At 49.0% G+C, this 16,099-nt stretch overlaps 1 protein-coding gene across 1 annotated transcript in view; it reads left to right on the forward strand.

Moving 5' to 3' along the window:
• LOC144684520 (integrin alpha-E-like) overlaps positions 1 to 16,099 on the forward strand; it is a 324,928-nt gene that overhangs the window by 144,152 nt on the left and 164,677 nt on the right. The window contains exon 15 of the mRNA XM_078548383.1: positions 4,896 to 5,050. Coding sequence (XP_078404509.1) covers positions 4,896 to 5,050 — 155 coding nt within the window. The remainder of the gene's footprint in view (positions 1 to 4,895; positions 5,051 to 16,099) is intronic.

The raw sequence follows: 16,099 nt of genomic DNA on the forward strand, positions 1-16,099 counted from the left end.
TTGTCTATGTTTGAACCAAGGCTGTATAAAGTCATAAGCTGAGCGGCCCTGGCAGAACCCAAACTGAGCTTCAGTGAGCAGGTTATTGCTAAGCAAGTGCCGCTTGTTAGCACTGTTGATGACCCTTTCCGTCACTTTACTGATGATGGAAAGTAGACTGATAGGGTGGTAATTGGCTTGGTTGGATTTGTCCTGCTTTTGTGTACAGGACATACCTGGGCAATTTTCCACATAGCCGGGTAGATGCTAGTGTTGTAGCTGTACTGGAACAGCTTGGCTAGGGGCGCGGCAAGTTCTGGAGCATAAGTCTTCAGTACTATTGCTGGAATATTGTCGGGGCCCATAGCCTTTGCAGTATCCAGTGCCTTCAGTCGTTTCTTGATATCACATGGAGTGAATCGAATTGGCTGAAGACTGGCATCTGTGATGCTGGGGACCCCAGGAAGAGGCCGAGATGGATCATCTGGGCGCAGTACTCTAGACAAGGCCTAACTGGTGTCTTATCCAAGTTCACCATGACCTCCTTACTCTTTACTCAGTGGCCCCATTAATAAAGCCTAAGATACTATATGCTTTATTAACTGCTCTCTCAACATTTCCTGACATCTTCAAGGAGCTATGTACATGTACACCGAGGTCCCTCTGTTCCTACACCTCCTTCAGAGGCTTTCCTTTATTTTATACCGTCTCACCATATCATTCCAGCCAAAACGGATCACCTCACACTTCACTGCATTGAGCTCCATCTGCCACTTGTCTGCCCAATACACCAACATGTCTATGTCCTTTTGAAGCTCAAGACTATCCTCATCACAGTTGACAACATTTCAAATCTTCATATCATCTACAAATTTTGAAAACATGTCCTGCACACCATGGTCTAGGTCATTAATATATACCAGGATGAGTGAGAGTCCCAACACTGACCCCTGGGGAACCCCACCACAAACCTTCCTCCAATCAGAAAAACAACCATTTATCACTAATCTCTGTTTCCTGTCACTCAGCAAATTTCTTATCCAAGTGCCTACTTTCCCTTTTATTCCATGGGCTAGAATTTTGCTCGCAAGTCTATTGTGTGGCAATGTATCAAATGCCTTTTGAAAATCCATATACACCACATCAACAGCGTTTCCTTTATAAACCTTCTTTGTTATCTCCTCAAAAAACTCCAGCAAGTTAGTTAAACATGATTTTCCCTTAATGAATCCATGCCGGCTTTCCTTATTTATCCCGCACTTGTCTAAGTGATTATTGGTTTTATCATTACTGTAGTTTTCAGAAGTTTCCCTGTCACTGAGATCAAATTGACTGGTCTGTAGTTGCCGACTTTATCCTTGCACCACTTTTTGAACAAGGGTGTAATATTCACAGTTCTCTCGTCCTCTGGCCTCTCCCCTGTGTCTAAGGAAGGCTGGAAAATTATCATTAGTGCCTCTGCAATTTCCACTCTCACTTCCCTCAGTACCCTTGGATGCATCTTAGCCAATCCTGATACCTTATCTATTTTAAGTAAAGATAGCCTTTCCAACGCCTCCTTCCTCTCCATTGTAAGCTTTTCTAGTGTACTAGTTACCTTCTCTCTCACATTGGCCTGGATAGCAAATTTTTCCTTTGTAAAGACAGATGCAAAGTACTCGTTCAACACCTCCGCTATTTCTCTAGCCTCCATATGCAAGCTCCTTTTTTTGTCCCTAATCTGGTCCTACTCTTTCTTTTACCACCCCTTTATTATTTACATGCTTATAGAAGACCTTGAGATTCTCTTTTCTGTTTGCTGTCAGCCTCTTTTCATACTCTCTCCAAAAATAGACTGGGATAGGAATAGTACAAAAGGACAAGAGGGGTGACAGTTCCTGGAATGTGATCAAGATAATTTTCTACCTGCTTTTCTTATTAGTTTCTTCACTCCCCTTCTGGTTCTTCTATATTCAGCCTGATTCTCCATTGTATTTTCTACTTGACATCTGTCTTACGCGCACTTCTTCCTTTTCATCTTTACCTCTATCTCTCTTGTCATCCGGGGCGCTCTGATTTATTTGTCCTACCTTTTCCCTTTCAATGGAATATACCTTGACATTGCCTTCAATACTTTTTCTTTGAAGGTGGCCCATTGTTCAGCCATTCTTTCCTGCCATCATTTGATTCCAACTCACTCAACCCAGATGCATTCTCCTCCCATCGGAGTTGGCTTCCCCCCAATTAATTATTCCTGCTCTATTATTCTCTGTCCTTCTCCATTATTAACCTAAACCATATGATACAATGGTCACTGTCCACTAGAGGCTCTCTAACTGATATTTGATCCACTTGGGCCAAATCATTCCCCAGAACCAGGCCCAAAAATGCATGTCCTCTTATTGGAGTGGAAACACACTGCTGTAGAAAATTATCTTGATCACATTCCAGGAACTGTCGCCCCTCTTGTCCTTTTGTACTATTCCTATCCTAGTCTATATTTGGATAATTGAAGTCCGCCATTATGATTAATCTATAATTCTTGCGCCTCTCCATAATTTCTTTGCAAATTTGTTTCTCCACATCCCTTCCACTAGCTGGTGGTCTATATATTACACCAATCAATATTATTGCATGTTTCCCATTCCTTACCTCTAGTCAGAGAGACTCTATCCTTGACCCCTCTGGAACATCCTCTCTCTCCAGTACAATAATACCATCTTTAACCAATATTGCCTTTTCTTCCTTTCCTGTCTCTCCTTGCACCCAGGAATATTTAACACCCAGTCCTGCCCTTCTTTGAGCCAGGTCTCTGTTATAGCAATAATATCATAATTCCATTTATCAACCTGTGCCTGCAGTTCACCAACCTTATTAACTACACTCCGTGCATTCACATATTTGCACATTAGCCCTGATTTAGGCTTTTTTACTTTCCTGCTTATTCTGACCCCATCTAATGACATACTGTTGCCTGCTCTAATTCTATCAAACTCTCCAAGTATTCTATCTACCTTGATGCAACTCTCTGATATATCCTTCTTATCAGTTGATACTTCATTACTTCCCACTGCCAGTTTTTCTCCTCTACACTCTGAATTTCCCCCTCAGGTTCCCACCCCCTGCCAATCTAGTTTAAACCCTCCCCAACAGCACTAGCAAACCTCCCAGTGAGTACACTAGTCCTAGTCCTGTTAAGGTGTAACCCGTCTTCCTTGTACAGGTCCCACCCGCCCCAGAATCGGTCCCAATGCCTCAGAAATCTAAAGCCCTCCCTCTCACTCCATTTCTCAATCCACGTGTTGAACTGCTCAATCTCCCTATTCTTATGTTCACTAGCACATGGCACTGGGAGTAATCCTGAGATTACTGCTCTTGAGGTTCTGCTTTTTAATTCCCTTCCTAACTCCCTAAAATCTGCTTTCAGGTCCTCATCCCTTTTCCTACCTATGTCATTGGTCCCAATTGGAACGTGGCCTCTGGTTGTTCACCCTCCCCCAGAAGAATGTCCTGCAGCCGTTCTGTGAAACCTTGACCCTGGCACCAGGGGGGCAACATACCATCCTGGAGTCACATCTATAGCCGCAAAAACGCCTGTCAGCTCCCCTAACTATGGAATCCCCCACCACTATAGCACTTCCACTCTTCTTCCTCCCCTCCTGTGCAGCTGAGCTACCTGTGGCCTTGGCTCTTGCTACAGTCCTCTGAGGAACCATCTCATTTACCAGTATCCAAAATGGAAAAGTGGTTAGAGAGCGAGATAGCCCCAGGGGATTCCTGCACTACCTGCCTGTTTCTCTTAGATACTCTGGTGGTCACCCATCCCCTCTCTGCCTTTGTACTTCTTAGCTGCGATGTGACCACCTCTCTAAACGTGCTATCCAAGTAATTCTCAGCCTTGCGAATGCATCACAGGGACTCTGTAACTCGGAACTCAAGTTTCTGCAGCTGGTGACACTTCCTGCATATGTAGCCTTTCCCTTCCCTAATCCCTTTCCCTGCCTGTTTATTTGCTAAGAACCTGAAACTTCTCTAACTTTTTCCAATTCTGGTGAAAGGCCATTGACCTGAAACATTGGGCAGGATTTTACTGCTGGCTTCAGGACCCCGCTATCAGGATCAATTGGGGATCCTGAGCACGTCCTTTCCGGCAGTGGGACCCACTCAGCAATTTTACTGGAGGCAGCCCCCTACTTCGCCACCTCTGGACTGGCCATCCAATTAAGGACAGCAGGTGGGATGTAGATGCTGCTGGCCCAATCAGAGGGCAGGCAGCTCTGAAGCCTCGACATCCCCAGCAGGAGAGCTGGGTGCTGCTCTGAGGAAACTCAGGGACTGAGATGGTGTCTCAATTTTCAAGAGAGGGAAGTGAAATATTTAAATCAGAGGGGCCAAGCAGTTGGGCCCTTCAGAATGGCCTTTTGGGGCCTGGCACCTTTTTGAGGCAAGGAGCCTCAAGCCTTGGCCTCCCGGATAGCTACAGGGAGGCCACCTCAATCAAGCTGGCAGCCTCCCCACTTGATGGGGGTGTGCTCCATCACTGATAAAATACCGGGTCCTGGAGAATCACCCTAATAGGGCCCTTAATTACTTAAATTTGCTGCCCTCCTCCATTTGATGGGCAGCTGACCCATACCCTCTGTCCTGACCCTGATCCCACCATTTTATCAGCACCCACCCCCCTGGCCCCTCAGCCTGCTACCGCTGGGCTGAGAAAACTTCACTAGCTAACTGTTTTCTTCTCCTCAGATGCTGCTTGATCTGTCGATAATTTTCAGCATTTTATGTTTTATTTCAGATTCCCAGCATCCTCAATTCTTTTTTGGTTTTGTATAAATGATCTTATTACCTTAAACCAGATTGAGACTAATAATTTTCAAAGTATTAGGCACCAATTTTAGGTGGTCACAGAAATTAACATTTGCTTTCTGTTCTAGTGTGAATTTGCACTGGTGCAGTACGGTGAGGAAATTAAGACGATAATTGATCTGAAGGACAGCCAGCAAATGAGTTCTGGAATTTTCTCAATTGTAAGAAATATGTCTCAACTGGGTAAAGTCACAAAGACGGCTTCAGCAATACAACATGTCCTGTGAGTATTAAATATTCTAGTGTTTTCTCTTTAGTGCATTATCTCTCTCTGTTGATTAATGGCTTAGTAATCAGTTGGTTCTGTAACCTTGGTTCTGTTGCCCCTCTCCTTCTTGCTTATGCCCCCTTTCATCCTGTAGCTTATACAGTGCATGAAATATCTTTCTGTGCATATGAAGTGCTATGGGATTGTAAGTTAGAATTATCAATCATATGGCACAGAAGGAGGTTGACTCTGATCTCCCCAGTTACTCCAACTCTCCTCTTTACCCATGGCCTCGCAAATTTCTCTTTTCAAGTACAGTAAAATCTTTGTTAACTAGCATGCCCTGGGAATGGGCGGTGCCGGTTAATCCAAAATGCTGGTTAACTGGGAGTTACATTACTCCAAACACAAGACAAGGTGCTACTCTGTCTTTGAGGGGTTCAGGGGAGAGGGGAAGCAGCTGGGCAGTCAAGGGCCCAGCACAGAGGCAACACAGTAAAAATCGAGCTATTAGTTGCAGACCAGCTTGGTGCTGTCAATTCACTGACAGTTGCTCCGAGTGGTGTATCTTTGTTCAGTCACAAAACCAAAACAGACCTAATCATTTAATAATTTTAATGTAAAGACACGGAACAACTTCTGTAGATTTACAATCTACTGTTATTATTATTAGTTTTTTTAATGAATGTATTATCTGATTATTGAAAGTGACTGGCTTTTAAAAAAAATCTAGACGTCAGAAACTCCGGTGACTAGAGAATTCCGGTTGGTAGTGTGCCGGATGATACCAAGGCCCAGATTTTCGCCATGATGGAGAGGCTCTCTGTTGTGACGAGAATCCCGGAAATGGCCGTAAGTTCTAAGTCTCGCTCCTGAATCTGGAATTTCCCATCTTCGCGTGGGCGAGACTGGAGTCAGACGGGGTTCACGCATGCGCAATTTGTGGAGGCAGCTGGGTATTTAAATCATCAGCTGCCTCCACTGAAATGGGATTTTGGAAGAACAGGAGTGTGGAATTCGGAGTGCGCAGATTAAAACAGGAAAGAGGAGGTCTGAACTTGGTGGATGCATTTGGAGAGGTAAGGTACCCTTTTGGAGAGGTAAGGTACCCCTTTGTATAGGATCCTGGGACACCTTTGGGAGAGGTAAGGCACCCTTTGGGGTTGTTAAAAGTTAACATGATTACACATTTTTTACACACAAACTCATTGGAACTATCTAGCTGAAGAACTGTCCAATTGTCAAGGAACTGTACAAGAGCTGTTCAGCTGTCAAACCTGTCCAGGAAGTGTCAAAGCTGTCAAGGAACTATCCAAGTGGAGGGGTTCAGGGCAAGGGGTGGTGGATGGGGTGCATGGGTTGGCTTGAGGTGGTACTAAGTTGGCATATGGGATATGGGGTCTATGGGTGTTGGCTAGAGGGGCAAAGGTTGGCACAGGTTGGCATGGATTGGGCATAGGGAGTGTGTGGGGAGGAGTGAGGGGTGAGGGCTGGAGGAATGTTTTTTGTTTAATTATTATTTTTTATCTCTCTAAACACTGTGCCAGAGCATGGAGGCTGGCCTTATGCCCAGCCCACCTCTGCTCCGGTAGCCTCCGCGCTTATTCCAGGGTCGCCCACACTGTCTTGTTTTTCAACCCGCAACCTTCGGGCAACCATTTTTAAAGATTGGGTCACTGAGCCAAGAAACCTCCCAACTCGGCCAACCCAACCTGGGGACAAAAATCTGAGTCAAAGTTTACAGTATGGATCCAATTCCCTTTGGAAAGGCTTCCACACACTTTCAGGCAGTGCACTCCAGATCATAACAACTTATGGAGCAAAAACAGTTGTTTCCGTTGCTAGTACAAATGTAGTTAAGTAAACAATCTCTGCTGTGTGGAGTGTTGCATTTCAACTGACATTTTGTGGGCTTTGGGGCAATTTTAACACAGATACACTGGGAACTGCAGAGGTGTGTGTGAAGAAAGTGTGCAGGAAATCTGTAAAAATCAGTTTGCCATTGGTGGGATCAATGGTGGGGGAGCTTGAGGGCTGGGAGGAAGCAATCCTGTTTCTCCTGGTCCACAGGGAATGCCTCCCCAAGGTTGTCCTCACCTTGCTGCAGCTGCCGGGTTTCCCAAGGCTGAGAAACATGACCAACCCCAGTCGAACCTGCAAGGCAGGCTAAATCCGAGGCCTCCATCGTCATTAACATATTTACATATTTAAATCTGAGGCCTCCATCCTCATTAACATATTTACATATTTAAATCCGAGGCCTCCATCCTCATTAACATATTTACAATGCAAACTACCTGCTGGGAATGGGTTGGCTGCCTGCCCTTGTCCTGCCTCAGTAAAACCTTGAAGACAGCAGTTGAAGCCGGCTTCCCAATGCGCACAGGAATTTTTCCCATTCAACCACTCTCTCACCAGCACTCAGTCTCATCTGTTCGCCCAAGTTAAAATCTCCCCCTTTGTCTAGAGGCAATGGAATGAACTTTAACCCCTAAAAATTGGTGGGTTGGAGTCAGGTGACAGGTAAATAGTTTTAAAATCTCAAATTTGATCCCAGCTAGTCTCCATCCTGTCCATTTCCAGATTGAATGGAGGCGTGACAATGGTGGTTGGGGGTCAGGGGTGTGCCAGCCAAGCCACTCCCGGCAGGCAGGTAGGCCATTTAATTATTTTTATGAGGCAAGGTACCTCACATTTAATCTCTGGCCAGCTCAATTTCCCTGGCCTCAGGAAAGGTTGTTAGCTTTAGGTGAGACAGCATTGAGGAAAAGGTAAGTGCTCTTAAAGCACTGCTTGTGGGCCATGAGGAGTGGAAATGCTCCCCCCGGTCCTGAAAACTATGCTTCCCTAGGATCAGATTTCCCACCTCCATCAGAAAGCCACCCCATCCAAATAGCCCCTGATTGGGAATTGGACTCCATCCCCAACCTAAAGAACCAGACAACTCCATGGAATGAAATGCCTCCTCCACCCCTCCCCCCGCCCACCCCACCTAGCCCAACGCTCCTATTACCAGCTGCAGGCTTCCAACCTCTCCAGAGTAACTGAAGCCCCTCATCATTGGCAACATCATGGTAAATTTCCTCTATATTCTTTCTAAAGCCTTTGCATTTTTCCTGAAGTATGGTGCCCAGAATTGTCCACAACACTCCCGCAGAGACCTAACCAGTGATTTATAAAATTCTAACAACTCTCTTTGCTTTTATATTTTATTTCTCTCTATATAAACCCAAATAACCCCATGTGCTTTTTTGACAACCGTATCAATTTGCTCTGCCATTGTTAAGGATTAGTGTTTATAGAGACCAGGGGCGGAATAATCCCAGATTTGCACTAAGTGCGGTACCGGCGGGTAAAACGACATTTTACCCACCGGCCGTGATGGCAGCTTTTCACGCCGTATCATCCCACACCCACATTAATTATGCATTCCCAGCAAACATGCCATTTCCATAACAAAAACAGAATCACCTGGAAAAACTCAGCAGGTCTGGCAGCATCGGTGGAGAAGAAATCAGTTAACGTTTCGAGTCCTCATGGCCCTTCGGCATTTCCATGGTGGGTGGGCTCTCATTTGCCTGCCCGCCACCACCTCGCGGCTTCATCACGCTGGGCGCCAGATTTAAATCCAGCTGCACGTAGTTCTTCTCAGTGCTTCTAGCCCACAACTGCTGCAGGGAAGATGTCTATGAAAGGCAAATAGGCTGCATCCACCAGGTTTAGTCACTGGAATGCCTTTTGGACATCATGGAGTTCTGTCAGGATGTCCTCTACTCCCGCTCTGGCTGCAGGATGGGTAGTGGCGTGACCAACCAGGCTTGGGAGGCAGTGGCCAACGCCCTTTAGAAGAGGACAGCCACCCAGTGCTGCAAGAGGATGAATGATCTCTTCCATTCTGCCAGGGTGAGTCACTCGTCTCATCACTCTCAACTCTCACACTCACAAACCCGTCACACATCCGCAGGGCCATCACTCACTGCCAGTTCAAGGGACATCACCATTCACTCTCTCACACTCACCATCATTCTCCTCATCCCATCCATGGGACTACTCAACACCCATCAGGCCAGGCATACTTATCATCTGGCCTGGCAGGCATCCTGCTTACACTTTCCCCATCTCTATTCATGCAGGACAAGCTGGCACACAACAAGAGGGAGATGTCGCAAACTGGCGGAGGAATGTCTGAAATCAAGGTCCTCATGGACTTTGAAATCAGAGCCATCCAGCTGGCCGGCGAGGCTCTGGACTGGTCCTTTGCTGACGGTGAGGTTGGCGGTGCTCTACCAGGTGAGTGCCCAGCAGTGCAACATCCATCAGACAACCATGCCACGAGTGATGTGTCCTCTTTCACAGGCCACTGCCATGCACTAATTATCTCCTCTTGCTTCCGCAGGCACATCTGGGAACCAGCCGACAGACCCAGGGACGCTAATCAAGCCCTGAAGAAATCTCTCAAGAGGAATCTGGAAGCACCCTCCTTAAAGTCCCATCACGACACTCACCCACACCCTCCACCAGTGCAGAGACATACACCTTGGTGGGACCTAGCTTTACAATAGCCTCAGGATTACAATCTGGTGAGCACATCGCACTGTCTGATCCATAGCAGGCAGCGGCAGGGACTATCCAGGTCCCCGGCAGTTGGAGGACTACTGGAGGCCAGAAATTTGCTGAGTCCGAGTCAGCTGATGAGCTTCTGGACTTGGTCATGTCACAGTTGCTGGAGCTGCAAAGGCAAGCTCGGGAACATCAGGAAGGGATGTCCGCTGCAACCCTCAGGTTGCAAAGCACGATGGAGGAGTCCGTCTGACTTCAGGCTGAGGTGATAGCGCCGGCATGCCAATGCACCAAGGTCAACTCTGGTAGAATGGTGGCGGTCATGGAGTCTTGGTCCACGACATCACTCCTACACTGCTGCACGGGCTCACCTCCATCGCAGATGCCATAGTTGGCCTCCAACAGTGTGTATGCGAGAGGGGTGCTGGGCAGCTCGATCTCACTCCAGCTACGCCTGCTGCTCAAGGACTCAGCCTGGTACCATCGGGCATGCATAGGGAAGAGGATCAGCAGGTACACATTCCAGGGCCATTCATCCAGGTGACTCCGAGAGTGTCTGGCCCATCTGAATCCCCTCTTCCTGTGACCTCATCAGCTCCAGCTCCACAGGCTGAGGAGGGTGCCATTGCCACACAGCAGGACCCTGAAAGCAGGCCGGGGCCCTCCAGGTCTCGGCCCTCCAGAGGACGCCTGCCAAAGTCATCACAGACAGGACGTCGAAGTCAGCAGGCTGCCTCCACCACCGCTGTGGATGTCCGAGGAGCATCAAGACCTAGTGGCAGGGTTAGGAAAGTTAAGAAGAATTAACTCTTTTGACCCAACCAAGTAAACTACAGCCTGGGCACGGGTGTTAATCACTTGTACATAATGTTCACTAATGTCAATAAGTTCCCAAGAATGTCTCCCTGCCTATGGCTCCTTGTTCTGATGAGTAGTGTTTGTGTCATTCAGATGTGAAACCTTTCTGCACAAGATAAAGGCAGGTGTCTCAGTCCTGGGCCTCTTCCCTGTGCTCTGTGCAGCCTTCAGACCACAGTGATGGTCCGGCCTCATAGTCCCTGGATATTACTGATGCCTGCACCCCGATGGTGCTTCTCATTGCTGCCAGAATGTAGTGGGCAGGTGTCACAGAGTTCCGTCTTTCTCTCTGTGTGCTCTCAGCCCCCTTAAGGTGGGTCTGGCTCCCATCTCTTCAGTATCTGTGATGAGTGATGCTGTGCTCCTGAAGGGCTCAGGTGTTGAAGGCGGACAAAGGATCAGATGCTTCTAAAGTTTCATGGCTGCATCTCAATGATATGACCCTGATCACAGAGCGCAAGCGAGCTGCCCTCAGCCAGACAGGAGTCAGACATTCTCAGAGGCTATGTGAAGATCTATGGAGTGTCCTCACTGCATGTTGTCATCATCCTCCTGTAGTTGAACGACTATTAGAGCCTCCACTGTGTCTCCATGACAGGAGCCTCATCACAGAGGGTATGTGCGCTGCCATAAGCCAGACAGGATTTAAACGTTCACAGATGCAATGTGAGGATCTGTGGGGTCTCCTCTCTGCATGTCATCATCATCCTCCACAAAGCTAGCAGCTATGAGAGCCCCCTGCACACGCCTGCCTCGACTGGCCAGTGCGATGGCCTCATCGCTGTCATCGTTGCCTTCGAGGACCTCCTCAACCTCATCGCCGTCGGCGTCCTCCTCAGTGGAGGAGACCTCCAACTCCTCCATCTCCTCCTCAACCAGCTCCTCTCCCAGTTGCAGCATCAGGTTGTAAAGGGCGCAGCAGACAACAAAGATGCATGACATCTTCTGAGAACTATATTGTAGGACGCCACCAGACTGGTCTAGTCACTGGAACTTCATTTTCAGCATCCCGACGGTCTGCTGCACCAAGTTGCGGGTTACAGCACGAGCCTCATTATACCATCGCTCTGTTGCAGTCTGAGGCCATCGCACAGGCGTCAACAGCCACTGCCTCTGTGGGTAGCCCTTGTCCCTGAGAAAACATCCCTGCTGCACCATGTGAATGCAGTCAATGGCACCCTGCACCTGTGGGAAACCTGAGATCTGGGCAAATCCAACTGCTCTTGCATCCTGGCTGTCCTGGTCCCGGGCGAAATGCACAAAGTTGTGTGCCTTCGCAAAGATGGCATCTGTGACCTCATGGATGCATTTGTGGGTGGAGGCTTTGGATATCACACAGAGGTCACCTGTGGAGCCCTGAAAGGACCACTGGCATAGAAATTGAGCACCATGGTCACTTTCACAGCCACTGGCAGTGGATGCCCTCCATGTCCCCGTGGCGCCAAATCCTGCAGCAGGTGGCAGATGTGATTGACCAGTTCCTTAGATATGTGCAGTCTTCAGCGACACTGGTTCTCAGTCATCTGCAGGAATGAAAGGTGGCATCTATAGACCCTGGGTGTGACTAGGCACTGACCAGTGACGACTCGCTGTAGCTCTTCGGCAGTGTGCAGGAGCCCCAGCCACCCCTTCTTGCAAAGGGTGCTGCTCCTCCTGCGCAGCCAGGAGCCTCAGTCGCTCTCTCCTCCATCATCTTCATTCTTTGTCGGCCATCAGGCATACAACTAATTCACCAGGCTCAATGCTCCTGATGTACTTCTCCTGCAGGATGAAAGAGAGGGACATGTGGGTTAGCATGGGTGTACTAAGAAACTGTCCTGGTTAAGTCTGAAGGCCCCTTAACACTTCCCAGAGAGTGCTGGCCACCACTTGCATGGCCAGAGTTTAGTGTGCTGCATGGCTGCCCGAGACCCCACCCGCCTCCGCCCCACTCCGCCTGACTGATTGGCAGCAGCTTTACCCACTGGGCTGCATGCTGTGCTCTCAGCTCAGGCACAGGCATTCTCCTAACCCACACTGCAAGGCTGCACTGTTAGCTTGAACCATGGGGGAGACTGGTCCAAACTGGGATGCTGATATTGCAAGGGGCTGTGAGCACCTCTACCAGTGACTGCTCCATAGCCAGCTTTCGTAAGGAGATTGTACAATGTGAGCAGTAGCCTAAGCGTTCCGCAGTCCACTAAAACGCACATTACTTTGGAGTCTGTGCCCAAGGGATGAAAAACGCTGGAGCACTTGGTTGCACTTTGATGCCTCTGCATTGCTTGAGTGGGCAGATAAGCTAGAAGCCCGACTCCAATCATATCAATGGCTGCTCTTGAACTATCTCAGTTGCAGAAGAATGGTCATTTTATATAAGGTGTCTCTAATGCATGGCCGCTTCCCTTGCCCACCCTACCCCCCACCCCGAATGCTTGTGTGCAATATTCAACCACAAGGCAGCCCTTGCCCCCCCCCAACCAAGTCAGCTCAACCACAAGGCAGCCCTTGCTCCCCCCACAAGTTGCCTCAATTGCAAGGCAGCCCTTGCCCACCCCCACAAGTCACTTCAAACGCAAGGCAGCCATTGCACCCCCCTCCCCAATCCACCTCAAGCTTGAAGTCCAACAGGCGACCCTGACGAGCACTGCACATCATTGCTGTGTACTCATCTCTGAGTTCCCCGCAAAGTGCAGCCCACCAAGTGTACACCTTTTATTTGCTGTTGTGAAACACATTGCCCTGCTTTCCCGCTGACGTGGATGGACGATCCAGTTGTGGAGGGGGGAATGATTCCAGCGGGCTGGCCTTATAATGATATGCAGATGTATTACAATGAGGTTCCCAACATCCGATAGCGGGAAACGCGGCTTGGTCTCTGTTTATCTACATTTTTCAAAATTGTGTCATATGTGGTATATTGTCTTTCCATGTTACTCCTTGCAAAGTGATTCACTTCACATTTTTCCACATTGAAATCAATTTGCCTTGCTTCTGCCCATTTCACCGTCTTGTCATTCTGGAGTCTACAACTATCCTCATCACTATGCTCTACTCTACCAAGTTTCATATCATTTGAGAACTTTATAATGCTGCTCCCTTTAACCAAGACTAGGTCATTTAAAGAAGTACTGGACACAGAACTGACCCTTAGGGAAACCCATCCAGTCTGATAAACATCCATCCAAGCACCCTTTGCTTCCTGTCACTGAGCTAATTTTGTATTATTACTGCCACTTTCCCCTTAATCCCAGGGCACTTTGGGCGGGACTTTCCGGTCTCACCAGCGATGGGAATCATGGCTGTTGGGGGAGCAAAATTGGGAAAGATGGCAAAAGCCATTTTCTGTTGGCAGAAAATAAGTTCGCATTTTCCTCTCCAGACTTTCATGGTGGGTTGGGCTTCCTGCTGTTCCATGTTGGGAACTGCATTCGCATCTCATGAATGCCCATTAAAAACCCTGCTCGCTGGAATCAGGTTCACACTGCAAATCTAATTGCCCTGCCAGTGGGTCATTAGACCAGTCTGATTCATGACTGGGTATAACTGGCGTGCACCTGGTGACCTTAATTTCACTCGCAACTGCGAGGTTTGCGTGCACAAAGTTTGGCTACCTTTCACTGTGCTACTCTGACTCCATGCCAAGGCTGATCAGGCAAGACCAGTGGGAAGGGGCTGGAAGGCAGATGCTTGACTGGGGTGCGGGTTGATTGGAGCCTGGGATGGAAGGGGTGGACACAGACACATGACTTGTGGGGGGTGGGGTGGGGTGGTGGTTTAAAGGAAGTATGGGGTAAGTGTGTGTCAGTCCTGGGGCAGTGGACAGCAGAGTGTAGGGGCCAGAAATTAAAGGCAGTCCTGGGGCAGTGTAGACTATGCTACAAGGTTAAGCCTGGCACGCATGTCTTGGTCCCGGCTCAGGAAGGGGGAGGGTCTGTCTGTGCAGTGTCGGGTGTGAACAGCATGGTGTGCAAGGCGTGGTCAGTCCCTGACACATTTGGGTCCTGGGGGTTGGTGGCTTGGTACTGCGTTGCAGATGGCACTGTCATGGTCAGAGGAGGCATCTACTGCCTGTAAGAGGGGGGTAGTTGATGCTCTCATAGGGCAGGTCCCAGGTCACTGTGCATAGGGCCTCAAGCTGGGGAAGGGTAAAGTTAACTTGGTGCATGGGGACTTTGACAGAAAACAGTTTGGGGGAGAACAAGGATATTGACTACAATGACGATAGGCTCCAGGAGGAGCCTAAAGGGGGAGGCAGGAGAATGATCGGATGGAGGGAAACCTGCACATGATGAGCTTGGAGAACAATAGGAGGGACTTGGATGATGACAGTGGGGTGTTGGAAGCTGGTCATGAAATAGAATTGGAGCAGCACCATCTTGATAGCCGATGGAATGGCGCAGTTGAAAAATAACCTTGGGAAAAAAAAAATTGCTAGGGGAGGGGTCTGAGGGCTTGTGGGAGGGTTCGACTACTGCAGTTTTGGGCTGATTGAAACTCTTTCGAGTTATCAACAGTCACAGATTGCAACTCTTTTGAGTACAATCACAGTTCTTGGTTTCTGGGAGTGGGACGTGAACCCACAACCCTCTGATTCATTGGGCTGATTGAAGAGGCACCCAAATAATTACCAGTTCAGGACATGGTGAACAAGGCTCAGCTGAGACATGTTAGGAAAACCTAAACGCCCATTGAAGGATTTGAGCACTTTAACTCATGGGGCTGAATTTTCTATTCGTTGGATGGGTGGAGCTGACCCAATCGCGGGCGGGCGCGAACCCGCGCTGCCATTTTGCACGGGCGGGCCAATTAAGGCCCGCCCAGTGCATTTCACATTCCAGTGGAGAGCGGGACTTTTAAAATTGCGGTGGGCGTTCACAGACCACCGGCTCCAATGGGGAACCGGCAGTCTGTATAAAGAAAGGCCAGGCAGCCTCCTTTAGGCTGATCACCGTGGCCAGCTCCAGGTGCAGGGGGTCTGCACAGCAGGCTCTGGTGGAGGGAAGGCCAGGGGAGGAGGGCAGGCCAGCGGAGGAGGGCAGGCTGCAGGCAGGCCAGTGGGGGGCCAATGTGTCCCTTGCTTCTCTGATGCCTGTCTTGATGCCCTTGTTGAGGAGGCAGCAGCACGTCGAGAGGTCCTGTTTCCCCAGGATGGGAGGAGGAGGGCCTCCCACGTTACGAAGCAGGTCTGGCAGTTGGTGGCGGAGGTGGTCAGCACCATGGATGCTGTGCGGCGACTATGGACCCAGTGCCGCAAGCGCTTCAATGATTTATTGTGCTCTGGAAGGGTGAGTACCATGTTGGCCTTAGCCATTTAACCCAAAGCCTTAGCCTTTGAGGCCCCCCCCCACCCCACGTCTTAGTGTCGTTACTGCATTGGGCGTTTGGCGCACGCTGGGTGGGCAAACAGATAGTGACCATGCTTACATCAGCCTAAGTGGTTGATGAGAAGATGGGTTCTCCCTGCAGCATGTGTTGCACTTGAGTAGCCTGGGGGCAACCTGCAGGAGAGGCAGCTACGCACATACTCAGTACTCCAACACGTCTTATTGACTGTGATGAGATGGTGGAAGGGGAACCTCAAGGTGTCGTCGCCAAGGGCTATCTGCTGGCCTCGGCGCCACACCTAGTTGCGCCTCCTTGCCATGGGTGCTAAGACCCGTGTGT

This window comes from Cetorhinus maximus, chromosome 9, assembly GCF_964194155.1.
Source record: "Cetorhinus maximus chromosome 9, sCetMax3.hap1.1, whole genome shotgun sequence".
Taxonomy (NCBI): Eukaryota; Metazoa; Chordata; class Chondrichthyes; order Lamniformes; family Cetorhinidae; genus Cetorhinus; species Cetorhinus maximus.